A 21,721-nucleotide genomic window follows, 5' to 3' on the forward strand; every position below is an offset into this window, starting at 1 on the left:
ACAACGGATAAAATATTTTCACACCGGTAATTGAAAGAAAGATGCGCATGTGGAGAAGCGATCGAAAACATCATCCACAAATAATGACTGATGAAGTCTGTCGTTCTAAAAACGATCGGAAACGCGCGTTCGTCTGCTAACAAGCCCTCTTTACCGGAGACCTACCCCCTATAACCCGCGCCCGAGGGCAACTTTGCCGTGCCCGGAATTTTGCTATTTGCTTATATGCGACACATCGATTTTAACTTAAAAAAGGAAATAAAAATCTAGGGTAAAAAGGGTCGCCGTCGGAAAAAGGTAAAACAGGCCAATAAGAAAAGGCCTAGTTATCGACGTCACATCATTACACATCCAATTACGGCGAGGTTTTTTGGCGGCACTCGAACAAAAACAAAGCTCTTTTACATAATCTACATCCTTTGAGGAGTCCGACGGAAAGATCAAAACACAGTCAGCTCCCGCACTGATTGATGCAGGCCGCCCCGATGCACACGCCAAAGGGGAACAGGTACTTATTTCGCCTGGAAAATACAGGTGTCTAATCCACAGGTGGAGAAAAAAAAACGCACTCCGCAAGTTTGTCTTCGCATTAACATCTTGGCTCTGTTACTTTAGTTTTCGACAATTAATGAAGAACAATTGCATGTACGTTTTCTAAAAGATGTTTTAAATGTCGTTCAAAGGTCTTCGAAAACGGAAAGTAATCATGGCATGGCTTAAAGGCCATCAAATTGAAAAAAAAAAAACTTTTATTTGTGTAACGGTTTTTTTTTTTTTTTTCTTTCAGCCTAGTATGAACTATTATGTTAAAAGTGACTGAAATGTTAGAAACTAGTCTTCGATTTATCAAATAAACTATAAAAAATGTTTTTTAATTCTAAGGACTATTTCTATAATTCGCGCTAAAAAGCATGAAATAAAATAAGTACATAATTTCTTGATTAAAACACTTTAAAAATGCAGTTTATCTTAATCTTCTTTATCTTCTTTACTAATAATAAAGCTGAAAGTCTCTCTGTCTGTCAGGATCTCTGTCCGGATCTGTCTGTCTGTCAGGATCTCTGTGACACGCATAGCGCCTAGACCGTTCGGCTGATTTTCATGAAATTTGGCATAAAGTTAGTTTGTAGCATGGAGGTGTGCACCTCGAAGCGATTTTTTGGAAATTCGATGTGGTTCTTCTTCTATTCCAATTTTAAGAACAAAACTCTCATAAGATGGACTAGTAAATTGCAAAATTATCATAACGTGGAACCGTAACATGTGCACAAGCCAATTGGCGAGATACGCAATCATCATAACGTGGAATCGTAAGATGGGTACAAGCCAATAGGCGAGAAAATTCACCGTACATTATTTGTAAATATACAGACGAACCAAAAGACATTTTAATTTTTCTATTACGGGCAAAGCCATGCGGGTACCACTAGTTAGTAATAAAGCTTGAAGTCTCTCTGTCCGGATCTCTCTCTGTCTGTCAGGATCTCTGTGATGCGCATAGCGCCTAGACCGCTCGGCCGATTTTCATGAAATTTGGCGCAGAATTAGTTTGTAGCATGGGGTGTGCACCTCGAAGCGATTTTTTGAAAATTTTCTACTCCGCGCAAAGCCGTGCGAGTGCAACTAGTTATACATAAATGGCTACTTCTGTATGTATGTATCCCCGGTAATCTTCAAAACTATTGGACCGATTTCAACCATTTTTTAATCATAAACAGCTACATTATCAGGGAGCAACTTAGGCTATAATTTATTGCTAAAAAACTTAGTTTAAAAACGTTATGATTTAAAAAATGCCATGTAATTTCCCCATTAAATGATTAAATATAAAACCCATTGTTACGAAAATTCGTTGCCTTACAACAGCAATATTAAAAGTAATCATAATGAAAATTTTGAATCAAGGCTTCTCTGGAGCAAGGATGACATTTATTGCTTTCTTAGGAATTGTATCCTCATCTTTATACATAAATTGCTACTTCTGTATGTATGTATGTATGTCCGGGGTGATCTTCAAAACTACTGGACCGCTTTCAGCCAATTTTTTCAACATAAATAGCTACATTATCAGGGAGCAGCTTAGGCCATAATTTATTACTAGAAACTTAGTTTAAAAAAGTTATGATGGAAAACAGTAAACTTCACGTAATTACCCCAATAAATGATTAAATATAAAACCCCATTGTTACAAAAATTCGTTGCCTAACAACAGCAGTATTAAAAGTAATCATAATGAAAATTTTGAATCAAGGCTTCTCCGGAGCAAATATGAGTTTAAAGTCATTTAAATATTTGGAAACTCTATTTTTTGCACACTTAGGGAAACATAGTAGAGAGCGGTGTTTTATTTTCTTTTTTCTTCTTTTTTTGTGTGTGTACTATTTAATTAAATAAAGAGCACGGTTTTTTTAGTGATCTTTGTTTTTGTTAGTTCATATTTTAGAAATTCTTCAAATTTTTATATGCTTTCATTCGTGCTTTCGTTTCTAAATGAATATTCGTTCGTTCTTCATACTTATTGCTATTTTACTTTTATGGGTAAGAAAGAAGCTCGATTTTTAATCACGTCAAAGCGGTGTGTTTTGAGTTCTTTGAGTTAAAGCAGAAAACGAAAGAGACTAGCGATTGTTTCTCACAATTATTGCTGACCCACGCAACGCCGAGTATTTTTGCTAGTATCTTTATATTTAGGGTAGTTCTAAAGCAGGCAATAAAATTTAAATTAAATATTTAGAGAAAAAGAAATAGGCGGTATACAGCTTTTAACAAAGCTTTTACTATATCGCCTCTATTTCTTCTTCTCTCAATTTTTAATTTGCATTTCATTGGTTGCTTTACAATTACCCTAAATATAAAGATATTAAGATGAACTGCATTTTAAAGATTTTTTATCAAGAAATTATATACTTATTTTATGTCATGCTTTTTAGCGCGAACTAAGCGTATAGAAATGATTTTTAGAATTAAAAAAACTTTTTTTTTTATTTTAAAGTTTTTTGATTTTAAAATTTATTTAAGGTGAAACTTTTTTTGAGTTAAAACATATTTTCTTGTTACCTATCCTCATTTAGGGAAAAGAAAATCAGTGTTGACTTTCATTTTAATATAAATGTATTGCGCATGAAGAAAGAATAACTTTTTTTTCTCTCATCATTTTTTTTTTCAGTATTGCTGGTTTGTATGCTGGAATTTAAAAGCAATTTTGTTCAGGTATAATGCAAAAAAGAAAGCTTTTAAAAGCGCCCACATATACTCGTACATGATTGCTTAAGTTCAGCCTTGAAACTGATTTGTTAAATTTATTGACAATTCATTTATTCATTTTTTTATTGTTTATGGCAACAATTGAAAAGCGGAAGCACTTTAATTTTATAATTACTAATATTTTGGCAACAATTCAAAACCGAAAGCAAAACGCAGGATTATGACACATAATGTAAGCTAAGAAATAGTCTTTAAAAAAAATGTGTCAACAAACTTTCCGTTTCTTTTCACTAGGTTCCTTAAATAAACTTTGTTTGACCTATAAATTATAATTACTCAATTTTCAGGGAAGATCCCAATATAAACTTTGGAACTTTAAAAAATTGAACTAGAAAGGGTCACGCTGGAGCTTAGTGTAATTCTTGGAGAGTTGCCTCATCCGGGATAGATGCTGCACCACCTATAACAATTAAGGCCCCTAAACATATGAGCCGGCGCATCAGCTTAAGATCAGCCATTTCGGATTGGAGCGCGTGTTTGAGTGGTTGTCCTATCTGGCAAGTTATAGCGTTTGGTGATTTTTCACTGTGAGCAATTATTAGTGGCACGTGAATTGTTTATTAAGTAAAATATTATTGTAGGCTTTGGCAAAACTCGTAATTTTGCTGTTGTAACCCTAGCTGCGCAAAAATGAAAAATACGATCCGAAATGGCTAAACTGAAGCTGATGTGTCGGCATATTTATATAGCGGCTCTAATAACAATAAGAACTAGAGCCGCCATTTATACAAGCCGACTCATCAGCTTAAGTTTAGCCATTTTGGATCGGATCTTTCATCGTTGCGGAACTAGGGTTACCACAGCAAAGATTCGTGTTTCGCTAAATTTCCTGTAAATAATATTTTATTTAATAAACAATTCACATGTGTCACTAAGAATCGTTCGCAGAGAAAAAATTACCAAACACGATATCTTGCCAGATAAGACAATCTCTCAAAACGCAGGGATTATGACGGAGAAATTAAACTCTGAAATAGTCTTTAATAATAATAAGAAGAAGAAAAGAACCTTGTCTCTGTGTAGTAATATGGATATTTCTGTGTAAATTTTTCTTCAAAAAAATTAGTTGAAATCTCTAAAATAAAAATATGCATATTTATTCTAGCAAACAAATAAAAGTTCTCTTTCGATGCTAAGCTCGTTAAATAAGTTTAGTTTTGTGCTACATGATGTGCAAATGCTATGTTCAAATAAATATTTATTTGAAATATTCAAGCAATTTAAAGAAGGAAAAAAATCCTCGCACTTCAATTTTTTTACACCCACTTAAAGTTTTGATCATAGTGAGGGATTCCACCTTACTTTTTCCCTAGTGTGAACCATAGACTAATAACACAGATTTGCATTATTAGCCTGTGGTGTGAACCCTGTAGCCAACAAAATCAGTGGAAGCAGTTTGCCTTCCACTCCGAGAGGTGCAGAACGCTGGGTTTGGTTACATTTGAAGTAACATTAAGATTAACCTCTGGTCCATATATATTCTGTGTGATCAGTTCAGATCAGCGCAGACTTTTTTTTTTTGAAAGCCTTCATTCATAATTTATTTATATTTATACGGAAATATTCCGTGTCATTTTCCGGAAATGGCAACAGAACTAACTCTATACATGCTTTGATTTGATTTAAGCGTCTAATGTGAAAATAAATACTTACATAGCATTCCATTTACATAACTGGTGAGTTACCCTTCCTTTATTCATTTCTTAATGGGACATTTCCGTTTTTAGGAAGAATTTAAAAATAGAAATTTTTTTGAATACTTGGTGAAATTTACTTTTATTATTTTGGATGGAGAATTCGAACATTGACAAAAACTGAATTTCTTAAAATTTAAACTGCTTTCTTCTTTTCTGAAAAACCAGATTGGTAGTAATGATGAAGCAAATGCTGGAAACTCATCATAAAAATTATGAGAGACATAATTTATTACAGCTAAAATAAATAACTTCTCTTTTTTTTTCTTTTTAACTGAAAATCGCTTTTGAAATAGTTGATAGAGTGATCAATGCTTTCAAGCATTGATCACTCACTGAGAGACAGCTGGCGGTACTTACGTATTAACGCCACCGCAGCTACAGATTTGGCGGTTTTTATAATATTTGGCGATTTTTCCTTGTTGCCAAAACAAGGCAACAAGGGATCCAAAAGATAACTGCGTGCACATACGAGCAACAAATGCGCCAAATGATTGCTCTTTATTGGTGCATTAGCGCAACTTCTGCCGCGGTGGCGTTAATACGTAAGTACCCAGCTCGCCAACAAGTTTCGCCGACCCTTATTACTAAAAAAATCGCTCACTTTCCGCGTAGGCCAGTGGTTGAGTGCAAAATGTCGAATACAGAAGTAATTGGTGGAAAGCTGGAAATTGCTTTAATCTATGAAATATGGGTCTGGAATGACCATACTAAGTTTTCACCTTTCTACTAAGTTACCTTTACGGCCAAATTAGTGACAAAAAACACCTGTTTTTTCATTAATATAACAATATCTCAAAAATAACTCTTCCGCCTTACATACATCCAGATTACTTGTAGAGATTACAATTTTGAACAAAATGAGTATCTACAATGTATACCATCTATATATATAATTCTCTTACGTGCCGGCAAATGAAGGGGTGAATTTCTAAACCTCTGTTGGCAACACTTCGCCGATAAATCATGTAAACAAACTTCTACGTTGTTTTGAAATCTTGAATCACAGAATACTCAACGAACTTTTTTTTTTTTTGAGATGAGTTTGAGTCGGGCTGTGGCCCATTTCAACCTTAATCAGCAAAGAAAAGCTCAAAGAAGGCAGGAAACCGTTCTTGAATCCAATTTAAGACGAGCCATTTCCAGAGTTGTATTCTCTGATTCGCTGCCGATAATTTTTAGCGGCTGGGGAATTTTCAGTCAGCAGTTCCTTCAACAGATCAGGTGCGTCACACAATGCCGGTAACCGCACCTTTCCGTCATGGCAACATTTAGTATATTTATTTGCAGTATTACGCTCTTTCTGCCAATAAAGAGCACCACAAAATTCGCATTCTTCACACATTGCTCCACAATCATGTTCATCGGCAATGTTGTTTTGAACGCGTAGGCGCTTTGAGCGTCGTCTATTCTCTGCTTCAGTACGACAGTTCAGTTCAAAATGAATAACCGAGAAAGAATTTACTTTATTCCTTTTATTCTCAGCTGAAAGGTTTCGCCAAATTTGTTTAGGGTTATAGTAGTTTTAGTATTGTGCAAGCAAAGTAGCCTTGGCGAGTTTTCGCGTTTTTAGTTAAACCATTTTTTGTTCGTGACGTGGCAAGGATTCAGAATAACAACAAGAAGGACAAACGTTTGAGAAAATATGTTTGGTGCTCTCTGAGCCTGTTTTTAGTCATGGCCAGCTCTATGTGGCATTATCAAGAACAAGATCTTTTGAAGCAGTGTCAGTTGTGGCTCCCAAACGGGACATTTTTAATTGTGTATATGAGGAAGTTTTCTCAGATTAGAATATATAAGAGTGTAAATATGTAAATATATAAGAGTGTAAATAATGTAAATACATCCCTCGGGGGAGCCTGTAACCCCTAGAGGGCGCGTCCCCAGGTGGCGGATAGGGGAATGCCTTCATTGGTTTTCCAATGGGTGGTAGAAGGGAAATAAAATACCTTCCGCGGACCAACAGGTAGAAGTGCAATCTCTCCAAAGCAATGACAGACACTTTTGTATCTATAATGGTAAAGTTGTGCACATTGCCAAGGCAGTCATCTTACATACAGCAAAGTTAAACTGTCGAAAATCTGGCTAAAGCAGACAAATTAACATTATGAACGTAATTTTCATATTGGTTAAATGGATGGTGACCTAAATGCAATTACCAACTTTAATTTTTACGGAAAATTTTAGCTAGGCTAATGTATTGGCATACAGCGAGCGAGCGAAGCGAGCATGGATCGCGAAGCGATCCACAGGGAACTGCGTAAGCAGTTCCGGGGGTTGGCGAGCGATAGCGAGCAGGAGGCGATAGCCCCCTAGTTGTTAAATACTATGCGCAATTTCAAAGTTAGGCTCAAATCACTAATCAAGCGCTTCAAGTCAGAACGTACCTTTCCCACTCCCACCGGCCCTCCCCGAGACCCATTGGAATAGAACGCCGTAACACTAACACACACTGCGGTGCTTTCCTACCTAAGGAAGCAGCTACACAGGTATGTATTCATCAAGTGACATACTAGATGTTGCTGAAAACAATTTATTTCATTGCAATGTAACAAAGAAATGAAATCCTATTTTCATACAGAATTCATTTTAGTTCTTAAAAGGAAGCGCAAAAATGAGTTCTGTGTGAAGATAGGATCCTTTCTCATTTCTTTGTTAAAAGAAATAAAAGTTTGTAAAGAAATAAATTGTTTTCAGCAGCATCTTTTAAGTCAACTTGGTGAATACGTACCTGTGTAGCTGATTCCGTGGGTAGAAAAGCACCGCCAAGTGTTTTAGTGTTACGGCGTTCTATTCCAGGGGCTCTCGGGGAGGGCCGGTGGGAGTGGGAAAGGTACGTTCTGACTTGAAGCGCTTGATTAGTGATTTGAGCCTTACTTTGAAATTACGTTGTGCGCATAGAATTTAACAATGGTATACATTGTAGATACTCATTTTGTTCAAAATTGTAATCTCTACAAGTAATCTGGATGTATGTAAGGCGGAAGAGTTATTTTTGAGATATTGTTATTGTTATATTAATGAAAAAACAGGTGTTTTTTGTCACTAATTTGGCCGTAAAGACTTAACTTAGTAGAAAAGTGAAAACTTAGTATATTCATTCCAGACCCATACGGCATAGATTAAAGCAATTTCCAGCTTTCCTCCAATTACTTCCGTATTCCATTCCCCAACCACTTGGCTAGTGGAGGATATTTCGGAACAGCTTTGGTATAATCCTCGGGTTGACGACATTTCCACTAGGCATTTAGTGACGCCAAAACGAGCTAACTCGTTTAACTTTTACTGTAACCCTTGTAATCCGTAAACGCAAAACAAAGTACATCTCAACACAATTAGCGAGATGCAAAAATAATGTTACCAACCTGAGGATTATACTAGAGCTGCTCCCAAATTTCGATAGTTTGGCTTTTGGTGCGGTCGTCAATCTTTTTACAATAATCGTTTCATTTCTAGTAATATCAGCAAAAGCAAAATGTTTCAGCATCCAGTTTTCAAAACATTTGGCAACAGTTCAAAAAATTGACCAGAGCTCAATTATTTGTTTAGTTTCTACCACGGTGAAAATTCGAAAAAGTTTATGCTATTGTCCCCATGTTTTCTCCTCTTCTAATTTTATATTTAAACTACAGGACCCAACAGACGTTGTTCTGTTCAAACTTTGTAAATTGAAAAATTTCAATAAACTATTCAGTGTTTGAACCGTTGTGTTGCAAAAATAAGCAAATAGAAAATGTTATAAGCTACTTGGTGTCAGAATGCATATATTAATTACAACTTGATTCATCTAGTGCCCACTGAGCAGTTGTTTTATCAACTATTTTTTCTCGCGTACTTGAAAGAGCTTCATAGATTGTATGATTTGTTCTTTCAGCCATACTCAAAAGATAAAAATCATCCTCAGATATTAAGTATAAAAAACTAACTACTCATGTAGAAAAAACGGGAAATCCCGCTGCAACGGCCCCCATATGAAAAAGAACAAAACAATCGAAAGGATATCGTTTAAAAAAATGATAATGGTAAAAACAGTTTTCTGAATAATCGAAGCCCCCCCCCCCCCTCCCGATATAAAATAAACACATTCTTCAACTAAAACGACTAAACACTCTTTAAAACCCAAACAAATTCTTTGCAATTTAAAATATTTCACCAAATGAACAAAAAATACAATAAATTACATTAACAGTAGTAAACAAATAATCAAGCAACTTTATTGTTATGGCCAATGTCGCCAAGCCACCATGTTCCTGTAATCCAGCCACTCAGTGAGCGAAGTGAACTCCGACCGATTAGCGGTCCCATCTTTTGAACAAAACTTCATATATTTGCCTAATTTGTTCTTTTCACCAAAGATAAAAATCTTCCACTGCACTGATCTTGTGTGTACAGAACTACCCTGTTGTGTTTTATCTGGACGAAAATTAAATTTTTTTCGTCTTTAAATTCGATCATCTTTTCCTTTAATGATGTACTGATTAGTTAAATGATCCTTAAAGTATTCTTGCTATTGGTATCAAAACTCAGATGGATTTGAATCGAGAGACAAATGTTGTTATGTACAGTACTTTCCGATCATTTGGTTAGGAAAACCTAAAGCACCGATCCGGTCACATGGTTTAACTACGTCGAAAAATACGCGTTTTGCGTGAACCTAGTGAAAGAAACCCGATTTATTCCAGTACTTTACTTTAAAATATATCACTGGACCTAAAATCGTTGCTTTCAAGAAATAAAGACTTCACTCTCTCTCTCTCTACGTTTTATCTGTTCTCAATTGACATTTTCACAATTCGCAACTCCAATAAACTGTAGCGGGCGCTAAAGCCAAAGTCTAATGGCAAATGAAAAGGGTAAAACAAACAAATGCCGTAACTTAAAACTTGCTTTGAAGCTTGATGAATGTCAGTAGCTTTTCATCGTGTTTGTGGGGAGCTTTCCTTTCAATTCCTCTTAATTCATATTACACCACAAACTGTTTGAAGAATTTACCCCAAAGAAAACACGTAGAACGGTATGTTTTACCTTTTTCGGCTGTATTGTTAATCACCGCAAGGTAGCTAATTCGATCTCTAGAGTTGCGAATAGGAAATTTCATTACAAAAAGCAGAGATGGCTTTCTTATTGTCCTTTGCAACGAGTTAAATATTTATTTCAGTTCTCACTCAACAATAGGTTAAAATAAATATTAATCATTTGCGAGATATAACCATCCAATGCATAAATTAATTCCTTAACAAAAACGTTTATGTTTACATCTTACTAATATTATATATGCGAAAGTTTGTCTGTATGGATGTATGGATGTTTGTTACTCTTTCACGCAAAAACTACTGAACGGATTTTGATGAAACTTTACAATAATATAGCTTATGCATCAGAATAACACATAGGGTAGTTTTCGTCCCGTTATGGGGGCAAAACCCCCTTAGGGGGGCAATAAAACACAATTTTTGTATAAATTCTCTAATATTGGGATGAAAAAATACTTGCACATATTTACATTATATGTCCATCGAAAGCTCTGATTTTTCTGCTGAAGATGGCACCTGTTCGAAATTTCTAAGTAGAATAAAAAACGAGTTATGAACTTTTTAGATCCATGTTCGAAGGCTTTCCTCAACTCAATACAGTATTTAGTGTATCATCTCAACTCCCTGTCGATAGCGACAATTGTTGTATTGTTGATTTTCTTTGCTTTTCGTGATTGTTCAAGGCTTTTCTCAAGTCAAATCTTGAAGTAAGATTTTTGCACAAGATTGGCAAATAATACATAATTTGGCTGATGATTTTCCATTTAAACGGAACTTTACTGTAATTAATGGTTTTTATTATTGTTTATGCTGATTGAACACTTACTCATTATCCAAACAACCAGCAGATCGCCAAAATTTTTGCAGAAAGATTTCCGTAGCTGATGCATTTGGCAGTTTTTTCAACTTTGCTGTTTTTGAAGCCGAAGACTACGTCATAATATTTCTCAGCTTTCACCATGTAAACAAAATATCGCCAATCAAAGAATTTTCAAAAGACTTTTTTTACTGTGTTAAATAATCCAGCAACTAAATTAGGCAAATCCATAAACAGCACAAAAACTTCCATTAATTTTCCTTTTTGCACAATTTCAAACAATCACCAAATTTTATTACTTATTTTGGTAACATTTCGGATGAAACTGTTTAGCGCCATTTTATGGTGACCAAAAATATCTCAGCATCTGGCGACGATATCTCTGTAACAAAAATTAATATCATATCGTTTTACAAAGTAAGGAAAGAATGGGGGAGCATCATCGAAGGTACCCCGAAACGACTTTCGCAAATTCGGTAAAATCGCACCAAGAGCCACAATGATTGAAATTTCCCGAAGTAACTAAAGCAAGTATAAGGGGATTACGAGCGCAGCTACTTTTTTTTAATCACTTCGTACTTCATTAGTCATACAGAGAAGGTTTTAGACTCCATGTTAAAAACAAAGTATCAACAGATTAATCTTTTTAAACATGAGAAGATTATTTTCATGTTTTTTAAATTTGTATATGCTTAAATATAGTGCTTTCGCTTCTAAATAAATACTACTTTGTTCTTTATACTTATTGCTATTTTAGTTTTATGGGTAAGGAAGAAACCCGATTTTTAATCACGTCAAAAAGATGTGTTTTAAATTCTTTCACTTAAAACAGAACAAAAGCAAGTAACGATTTTTTCTAATAATTATTACTGACCCAGGCAACGCCGGGTATTTTTGCTAGTATATATATATATATATATATATATATATATATATATATATATATATATATATATATATATATATATATATAAACCATGCTTGACAACTTAATTACACAAAAAAAAATTGATCAAAATCGGTCCAGCTGTTTAAAAGCTTTATGGTGACAAACGTCCACCATGAAGAAATATTATTAAGATACAAAACGTCGTCGACGGACGTCGGTCATTCTCCCTCAAAGTTATTTAGACACACGGCAGTGTGTCAGCCAAGTTCGGAAATCAGGCGACGCATCTGCTAGTGTGTATCTTACACGAACCATTTCAAGCTACTTTTGATTCCCTTATTTCTCAAAAACTATTAAATCTACGTGCTTGAAATTTTGTATGTCTAATAGAGCTGCATAGCAGACCTATAATCCTAAATTTCATGAATGTACCTCTTATAGTTATGGAATTATTACTATCTGAAAAGTGTCATTTTTTACACTGACTCACTCACTCACTCATCAAAATGTTTACGAACTTCCAAGCGTCTCACATACTTGAAATTTGGCATAAAGTTATATTTTCATGCATATGTAAAGGGAAGAATCTAAAAAGTCAAAAAACTACATTAAAATAGTAAAAAACTACGCTATTTCTTATGAGCATCACGGCGTAAGCACTTCACCGCGCGGTTGCAAAATATTTCGCCAAACAAATCAAAACAAATGGGCTGGTCAAACGTTGCCAAAACAAGGTTGTTCATGTATTAAATTAACAATTTAATTTCTAACCAAAATGGGGCTTGAAACAATACTTTAAGTTCCGCTAAAATGAAAAATGATCCATCAAATAATTAAATTTGCAAATCTAGAGCTTAAGCCTTTAAAATCAAAAATAACCGCCTTTAAAATTTTATAAACACTTTAGATCTCAATTAAATGCAAAATTTTACAGGAGGAGCAAAAATGGCAGCAATAATTTCAACAATTGAGAAATATTTTCGCAAATTCTGCATATTTTACGATCTACCCTATGATAATCCCTCCGGACAATAAAGAAACTCTTGACAGATTTTGAGATGAGTCTTATCAATTTTCCTAATTGTCGACAAATTTGAGGAAGCCAGAGACCAAGAGCTATAGTACGTTGGCCTTGCTGATGAATGGGATAACAGATGATTATTGCCCAAAATTGGCGATCGCGCCAAGTCTCCAGTTATCAAAATATCTTCATAACTTCTAATAAAAAGAAACTGCAAACCGTAATAGCAGGGAAAAAAAGGAAATCATATATTTGTAATAAACGCTTTTGCATTTATAACTGTCTGAATTAGAACATAACCTTTGATTTAGCTTTTCAAAAAGTAATGATATCCCAACAAAACATAAATGTGAAAAAGAAGCCAAGTTCGGTTAAAATGAGGTGCGGGAAAGACGGTGTCACCGACAAAAAAAATTTCAGATCTAAACAGTTACCAAGTTTCATAGCAGTTCCTCATAGAAGTTGGATTTTCCCAAGGATATTGGATTTAAAACTTGGCAAGTTTGAAAAAAAATTTAAAAAAAATAGCGATGACTAAAACTTGCCGCAAGTTTTAAATCCATTATCAAAGAAAGTAAAAAATTGTTTTCTAAATGAATTGAAGAACATGGGAAAATCCAACTTCTATGAGGAACTGCTATGGAACTTGGTAACTGTTTAGAACTGAAATTTTTTTTGTCGGTGATACTGTCTTTCCCGCACCTCATTTTAACCGAACTTGGCTTCTTTTTCACATTTATGTTTTGTTGGGATCAACTCTACCAGTGCTAGTCGGACTGATTAGGGGGTCAAAGGCTCTTAAACTTCGGAGTCGGAGTTAGAGCCGGAGTCGATCATTTCCTCTCCGACTACGCAACCCTGGTGAACAACTGTTAGTTGGTTTATTTATTTAGAGAGCGATATCAAAAGTAGGAGCCAAACATAGACAAAACACAATACATTTATTTAAAACCAACTAATTAATTTAAACATTTGGAAAACAATATTACGTGCATTACTATTGCGTGCGGTTCACAGTTACATCTAACAACAACAGGGATGCTGAGTCGAACTCGGAGTAGAGAGTTTAAAACTCCAAGACTCTCAAAGCCGGCCATTTTCCTTCCGAGTCTGCATTTTTGAAAGGGCTGAGGAATCAGATTCGAACCCTTGGAGTCGCAGACCGACGGATTTCAGTATGTTTATGAGCATAACCCAAAATCGGTATGCCGTAGAATGTTGAAATGTTGCAATCAGGCATTGAGTGGGGTCTAGTTGTGCACCTCCTCTTTTGGCTGCATTCGGATGTTCCAAAAAGGGTCTTTTGCGCCTTTTTGTGGGAAACCACAAATAATTTCAATGCAAACTCAAGTGACGTTTTTGGCGATGTATCGCCAAGCTTTTAGCTACATGTTTTGTTTCCAACTTGGCAATGTATCGCCAACTGAGTGACAAATTTGGCGAAAAAAAAGATATTTTTCGAATCTGGTTTTAATTTGGCTGTAATGGCGATATTTAGAGATCCATTGAATCAGGCTTAAATTGTCAATATTGAGAAATTTAATCTCTGTTTTAAACGCTTTTTTGTATCGGTTCGCGACAAACTATAGGGGAAAAAATATTTAAAGTGTCTGCTTGCTCTTTTTAGTTATTTACAAAACATGTATTATTTAATTGATGTAAAAGGAAGTAGTGTGGTGTCCACATCAGATATTTTTCTCCTTGCAGCTAATAAATTAATACTGATCGTGGCTGTTTATTTGCATGTTCATCAGAAATCATACCAACTGGATTCTGTCTACGAGTACGTAACTAATTGGGCTGAGGAACTACAATCGCCAAGCATTACAAATCATGTCAGCAGGAGATTTTGCAAATTTGCTTCGAATTTTTTCTCCATCCAACAATGCCTGCCTTATAATTCCCCATCCATCTTCAGCAGTGTGTGGATCATAGTTGTATACCTTGCAATATTGCCTTTTCGTTTGTTTTTTTCTTTTATAACGTTTTGGATTTATATTTTTTGGACGGATGAATTTCGAGACATCTGGCTATTCCTCTCAATGTTTACTCATTTCTTCAGTGTGACTCCTGAATTGAGAAATTGGGCGATGCGGTGGCTTCAATGGATTAGTGGAAAAGTTTTAACTTTTTCTGATGCGGAAGAAAACCCTGCAGATGTTGAGGAAAAAACCAAGAAGTTAGAAATGTGCCTTCGAAAATTGTGGATTACGTTTAAAATCTGGACACTTTGCAGAATTTTGATTCGATTAATTAAACTCTTACGGTACTTAACTGTGAAATAGCCTATAATGTTAAATATCGCATTTTGTACATTAATTTTGTTTACATCGTTTACCTTAATACTGCAGAAATAACTTTTTGCATACTCTTTGCATGTACTCAATAAAACCTTCATAGAAAAATAATCAAGAATCATTTCAGCTACACTTCGAGTACTTCGCTTTTTTTTCTTCCAAAAATTAGTCTCTCAAACTCTTATACCTTTAAAATAAAAGTAAAACTTGGCTACCCTCACACCTCTTCTAATTTTAATCGGGCTTAAATGCCACTGTGAGCTGTGGAAAATGTATCACTGAGACTTCCACACTTTTTTCCAAACTGAAACTGAAGGAAAGGGAGATTAGGCTCGGTACTCTGCATTCAACTATACTGCTAAGCAATGGACTTCAGGATTTTCGAACACAGATTTTTTCGAGACCGTACTCAGTATGTGTTTGGTGGTATTGGACTCCGAACATGGAATCCTTTTATTCCGAGGGGCCCAGCTAATGTAACAAACATCTTTAATCTGCATTTATTGTACGCGAAGAAAAAACTTTGTATCCATTTCTCCTCTATGGGTCAAGCATCTTTCTTTTTTATTAGTATAGCTATTGACGATTTATCAGTAAGCAATTTCGAAAACAGAAAGGCTAGTGATTGGAGATACTAAAAACGTGTCTTTACATTTAAAACTGCTCTCTCTACCTGAAGAATTTCATCTGCTCAATTTTATCAAGATTGAAAAGCCAGTATAAAATACCCCAAACGAAGTTTTTTACAAAGCGGTGAAGCTCTAATCATCTAAATTTACAACAAAAAGAGTTATAAACATTTTTCAGAAACCGAAGTTCATAATTTACAAATTCGGTTACTTTTCATTGTTTGTGCTAACAGTAATGAGAGAGAAAAATTAAGTTTGAATTAATATTCATTTGCTAAGTTTTCATTGTTTGTGCGAACAGTAATGAGAGAGAAAAATTAAAGTTGAATTAATATTCATTTGCAATCTCCATAGAAACTGTGTTTAGTTAGAGGCCGCGTGCCAATATAGAAAAAAAAATTGAAAATTTCCAAGGATCTTATCTTAATCAGCCCGCATTTTTTTGTCATGAATCACCATTTCTGAACGAAAACATTTGTCAAGTTTCTAGTTTTGTTACACGGTTAGAAAGCCCATAAAAATACCCTTTTAGAAAATTTCCCACGTGTTCGGAAGCTCAAAGGATCAGAATTGACTAGAAAAGGAGTTTGGAGCAATTTTAAGCAAGTGAATTTTTGTTTGACTATCTGTACTAGATAGTTACCTTGAAGTAATTGCTCATACAGTAAAGAAATTCACATATATGTGACCTGATATACTAAGGAACTGAAGATGGAAGTTGGACCGATACATGCATCACAAGACTCTTAGCTTTGCACTAAAGATCTTGGGATACATTGATTCCAAACACTGCAAATTTGAATCTCAATATGTAGCTAATTTAAACTTAAGTCATGTTGCAAGTTTCTAAAGATCGTCTATGAATTTACATTAAACCTTAAATTAAAATGTAAACCAATCCACCAGCTCTTTTATTTATAACCAATTTCACGAAATCTCGCGAAGTGACCACGTTATCATAACCCCGTCACTTTTTATACCAATGTATCTATACCTGCGGCTTTTTTTTAACCGCAGCCACGTCATTTCTTTTAAAAGTCCTTCTCTATGCAATGGCTGAAACATATTATATGTTTTTTATTTCTCACATGAGAAGTGAGAAATAAAATTTTTGCATTCTTTATTATTGAGGCTTTTTAGATAATCAAAGTCATTTATAATGTTTCCCTTTTAATTATGCTTTGTGACTTCAATATTTAGTTTACAATATTTTTTTTAATTTAATTGCATATTTTATTTGGAGACCGAGCCCCTAGCAAGCATTAAAAAAGCTATTAACACTCTGCTGGACCAAAACATTACTACCTTTTTCAAAGACTACTCTCTCATGTATTTCATTTCTAATTAGTATCAGTAAGAAATTCTTCAGTTCATAAGACCACTTTGTCTACCACGATAAATCCAGCACAAAATATTAGACAAAAAAAAAAAAAAAAACCTTGTCCTAGTTTGTGCAAATATCACTGTACCAAGCTGGTAGTTCTTATCGTCTGCAGCTGAGCCTAGAACTTTGATTTAATTATTATAATTTTCATTGCTCGCGTGAGTGGCAACGTGAAAATTTATTTTTCTTGATAGAGCAAAAAGATTACTGAGTAGCGATAAGTCAAGCAGCGTTGCTGCATCACATCTTTCTAAAATATCTCGATCATTCTAAGTTATATTTATTTCTGAATTTATGTTAAATGTTACGTTCGTGTGTTGTAATAAATGTTCAGTATAGTTATTGCAAGTATATTTTATTGCGAATTCACAATGAAGAGTAAGCGGCTCTACAATTCAAAAAAGTCACGTAGCCCGTCATGTTCAACCATTTTTGGAGCCACCAGTGAGGATTTTGATGTTTCGTTTATGATTCATGGAATCCTTTTCATAAGGTACGATATTTTAAAATCTCTTGTAATGAAAAATGCAAATGTAGGACATTGCATAAAACGTAAATAACGAACATTTGATTCTTATTCGAATGCAAATTCCCATGAACATTATTATTCTAATTCAGTTGTGCTATAAATGAAACTGAGACTTTTATTCATCGAAATGGTTTATATTCTGTTCTGAGTGAAGTGTATAAGAAACGTTTATCAAAAAAACCATTCTTGAATGATGATATATTTTGTTGTAATTCTCGGAAAAGGTTCTTAACCGTGGTTTACAACCAAAGATACATTCTATTCCATTAAACTTTATTGCATGATCTAGATACATTCTATTTTATTTATTCTCATTCTATCTTTCATTTTGTGATAAACCATGACTTCTAAAGCTGCATCTGCGTATGAAAAAGCAAAAAAGAAACGAGCTACTATTCGCGCGGTAACAACTAAGCTACTGAATAAAATTTCTGAGCAGTTAAATAATGAAGACGTTACTGTGGAAGATTTAAGCACATTCAAGCTGCAATTAAATAGTAAGCTAAATCAAATTCAAGTCGCTGATGCAGAAGTTGAAAACTTAATCGAAGATATGGATGAATTCGAAAATGAAATAGAAGCTAGCCAAGAATATTCAGATAAAATTCTAAATCTTCAGTTCGATATTGAAAGCAGAATTGAAAAAATTAAGCTTGACTTTGAGAAAGATAATCGGTCTACATTACCATCGCGAAGTGGACCTTTTCAAACAAGTACGAGCATAAATTTGCCTAAATTCGATCTTCCAGCATTTAACGGAAATATAAGTAATTGGATTAGCTTTAAACAAATTTTCATTTCGACTATTCATGATAATTCTAATTTAAGTCAACTACAAAAATTGCAATACTTGCATGCATCAGTTACAGAAGAAGCTACTCGACTAATAAAGGGCTTTCCTATCACAGAAAATAATTATTCTCAAGCTTGGGAAACGTTAATTAATCGTTATGACAACAAAAGAGTTATCATATGCTTTAGTTTCGAAAATATTTAGCATTAAACCAGTCAAATTGATGACCTCTTAATCTCTTCGGGATATTTTGGATTCTTGCAATGAAGCAATTCGTAATCTAAAAACGTTGGGATTTGAGTTAAACAAACTTTCAGAATTAATCATTATTCAATTTCTCGAAAAACGCTTAGATGATAATATCCGAAAACAGTGGGAGCTCACATTAGAAGATGAAGAAATTCCATCGCATAAGAAATTTATTGAATTTTTAGAAAAGCATGCCAGAAGCATGAAAACCTGCAAAGAAAACTATCCCAAAGAGGAACTTTTGATATCCAAGAAGTCAGTTAGCTATAATTCCGTAACAAATGTAAATCGTAGAAGTTGTGTATTGTGCAATTTAGATCATGCATTGTTCAAATGTTCAGAATTCAAAAATTTGAGCACTCAAGAACGGTGGAATCTAGCGAAGAAGAATAAACTTTGCTTTAACTGCTTGAGAGCTAATCACGATACTTCGAAGTGTAGAGTTACTTTTCACTGCAAAGATTGTTCTAAAAGACACCACACTCTCTTACATGATTCTTCATACAAATCGAACCTTTCAGTCGATAATTCCGCACAGAGGTCAAGTGATTCTGTTCAAGTTAATAATTCTCAGTCCAGCAGTCTAGCTTTAACTGGTCTGAATAATTCGTGCAATATTCTGCTATCTACAGCTTTAGTCAAAATCAAGGATTCTCAAGGACATTGGCAACTGTGTAGAACTTTACTCGATTGTGGTTCTCAAACCTCATTGATGACTGAAGAATACTGTAATAGACTTAATCTAAAAACATTTTCAACTAATCACTTAGTCATAGGAACTGGTAATCAAGTTGCTGGAAAGTCCAATTACTTAGTAAATTTAAACTTTACTCCACGGTTTAATTCAGAAACCTTTTCTACTAAAGCACTAATAGTTAAAGAACTTACTACGAAATTACCAAATTTCCTTATTTCTAGTCATAAATGGTCACACAGTGAAAGTTTGCAGTTAGCAGATCCTGATTTCTACATCTCCAGAAACATAGACATAATATTAGGTGCAGATGTATTTTTTGACATAATTCAAGGTCGCAAGATAAGTGGTGGAAAAGAAACACCTACTGCTATTTAATCAAAGTTATGTTGGATTCTCTCAGGAAGGGTATCGTCCAAGTTATATGAAGGTACAGAAAATACCAAATTGAGTCACCATTCCAGTGTAAAAATTGATGAAGTTCTTCAGAAGTTCTGGGAACTGGAATCTATTCCTCAGAAAGAAAAGTTAAGCATTCAAGACGCAAACTGTGAAAAGTTTTACTCAGAAACTACAACTAGAGATGACACTGGAAGATATGAAGTCAAACTGCCATTCAAGGAAGAACCAAGTCTTGGAAATTCGAGAGATCAAGCGATTGCACGATTTCTGCCGTTGGAAAAGAAACTAATCCAAAATCCTAGCATGTATGATCAATACAAGAATTTCATGAGGGAATATTTATCCTTAAACCACATGGAATTAGTGCAAACAGAAGAGATCATAGTAGAAGATCGCAAGTGTTTTTGTATGCCACACCACGGAGTAATTAGAGAACATAGCAGCACCACAAAATTAAGAGTTGTGTTCGACGCATCAGCTAAATCATCAACAAACATCTCGCTAAATGATGTTTTGCATGCTGGACCCAAACTCCAAACTGATCTATTTTATATTCTATCAAATTTCAGAATACACTCCATAGCTCTTGTGGCTGATATCGAAAAAATGTTCCGATAAATTCTTGTCTCACATTCAGATTCTGATTTTCAGGGAGAATTATATGGCGAGAAAATCCCGATCAAAAGATTGAAGACTATAGATTGAAGACAGTGACTTACGGAACTGCTTGCGCACCGTATTTAGCCATAAGAACTATTAAAAAACTTGCTGAAGATGAAGAGATGAATTTTCCTAAAGCCTCAAAATATATCGACAAGGACTTTTACGTAGATGATCTATTAACAGGAGCCGATTCAATTCAGGAAGCTGAAAATCTCATGAGTGATTTAATTAATCTAATGAGAAGAGGTGGATTCACTCTTCGAAAATGGATATCAAATGAACATAGTATTCTTTCAAAATTACCTCCTGAACTAAAAGGAACAGAACAGTCTATAAATATTGCTGAAGATCAGTCAGTGAAACTTCTTGGCATTCAGTGGGATCCAAATCAAGACACATTTGCGATTCATTTAAATTCAGCTCAAGAAGTCACCACAAAACGGCAATTATTGTCAAGCATTGCTAGAATTTATGATCCCCTCGGTTTCATTTCACCCTCTACAGTTTTAGCTAAAATTATGATGCAGAAATTATGGTTATGCAAGTCAAAATGGGATGATCCACTCCCAGACAGTATCCTTAAAGAATGGACAAGTTTTGCTTCACAGCTTCCGATACTTTAAAATATTCAAATGCCACGACATTTCTTCATCCAAAATTCTGCAGTAAAATGTATTCAAATTCATGGCTTTTGCGATGCTTCCCAAAAGGCTTTTGCTGCTGTCCTTTACATGAGATCAGAATTTGAAGACGAGAAAGTCAAGATTAGTTTAATCGCCGCGAAAACCAGAGTCGCACCACTAAAAACAATAACGCTTCCTCGTTTGGAGCTGTGTGCAGCTGTAATGTTAAGCCAACTCTACAAGAATGTAGTTGAAAATCTTGCCATTCAAGTAGATGAGTCATTCTTTTGGACGGATTCCCAAATAGTGCTTGATTGGATAAATTCCGAACCTCATAAATGGAAATCCTTCATTTCTAATAGGATATCGCAAATTCATACTAATACTCAAGTCGATGCCTGGCATCACGTTGTAAGCAAAGAGAACCCTTGTGATTGTGCCTCAAGAGGACTCATGCCTTCAAAACTTCTTAATCATTCACTATGGTGGAAAGGTCCTTCTTGGCTTTCAGATTCGCCAATAGTTATCCCTCCACAAAACCATTCAGCTTCGGAAAAAGAAAAAAATCTCAGAAGTGTCAGAGAAAACGGCAAGTTATTCTAATCAAGTAGAAGGCGAGTTAAATTTCATTCATAACTATTCTTCGCTGAGTAAGCTTACTAGAGTAGTTGCGTATAGCGTACGATTTATTCAAAATGCAAAATGTGACAAAAAATAATCGGAAAGTAGGTTCTCTTAAG

At 34.7% G+C, this 21,721-nt stretch overlaps 1 protein-coding gene across 1 annotated transcript; it reads left to right on the forward strand.

Annotated features, from left to right (window-relative positions):
• The first annotated feature begins 17,897 nt into the window (after positions 1-17,897).
• On the forward strand, positions 17,898-20,313 carry LOC129226746 (uncharacterized). The gene is made up of 2 exons (XM_054861377.1): positions 17,898-18,270; positions 19,697-20,313. The coding sequence occupies exons 1-2, from the start codon at positions 17,898-17,900 to the stop codon at positions 20,311-20,313; spliced, it is 990 nt and encodes a 329-aa protein (XP_054717352.1).
• The last annotated feature ends 1,408 nt before the right edge of the window (positions 20,314-21,721 follow it).

The sequence above is a fragment of the Uloborus diversus genome, chromosome 7 (genome assembly GCF_026930045.1).
Source record: "Uloborus diversus isolate 005 chromosome 7, Udiv.v.3.1, whole genome shotgun sequence".
Taxonomy (NCBI): domain Eukaryota; kingdom Metazoa; phylum Arthropoda; class Arachnida; order Araneae; family Uloboridae; genus Uloborus; species Uloborus diversus.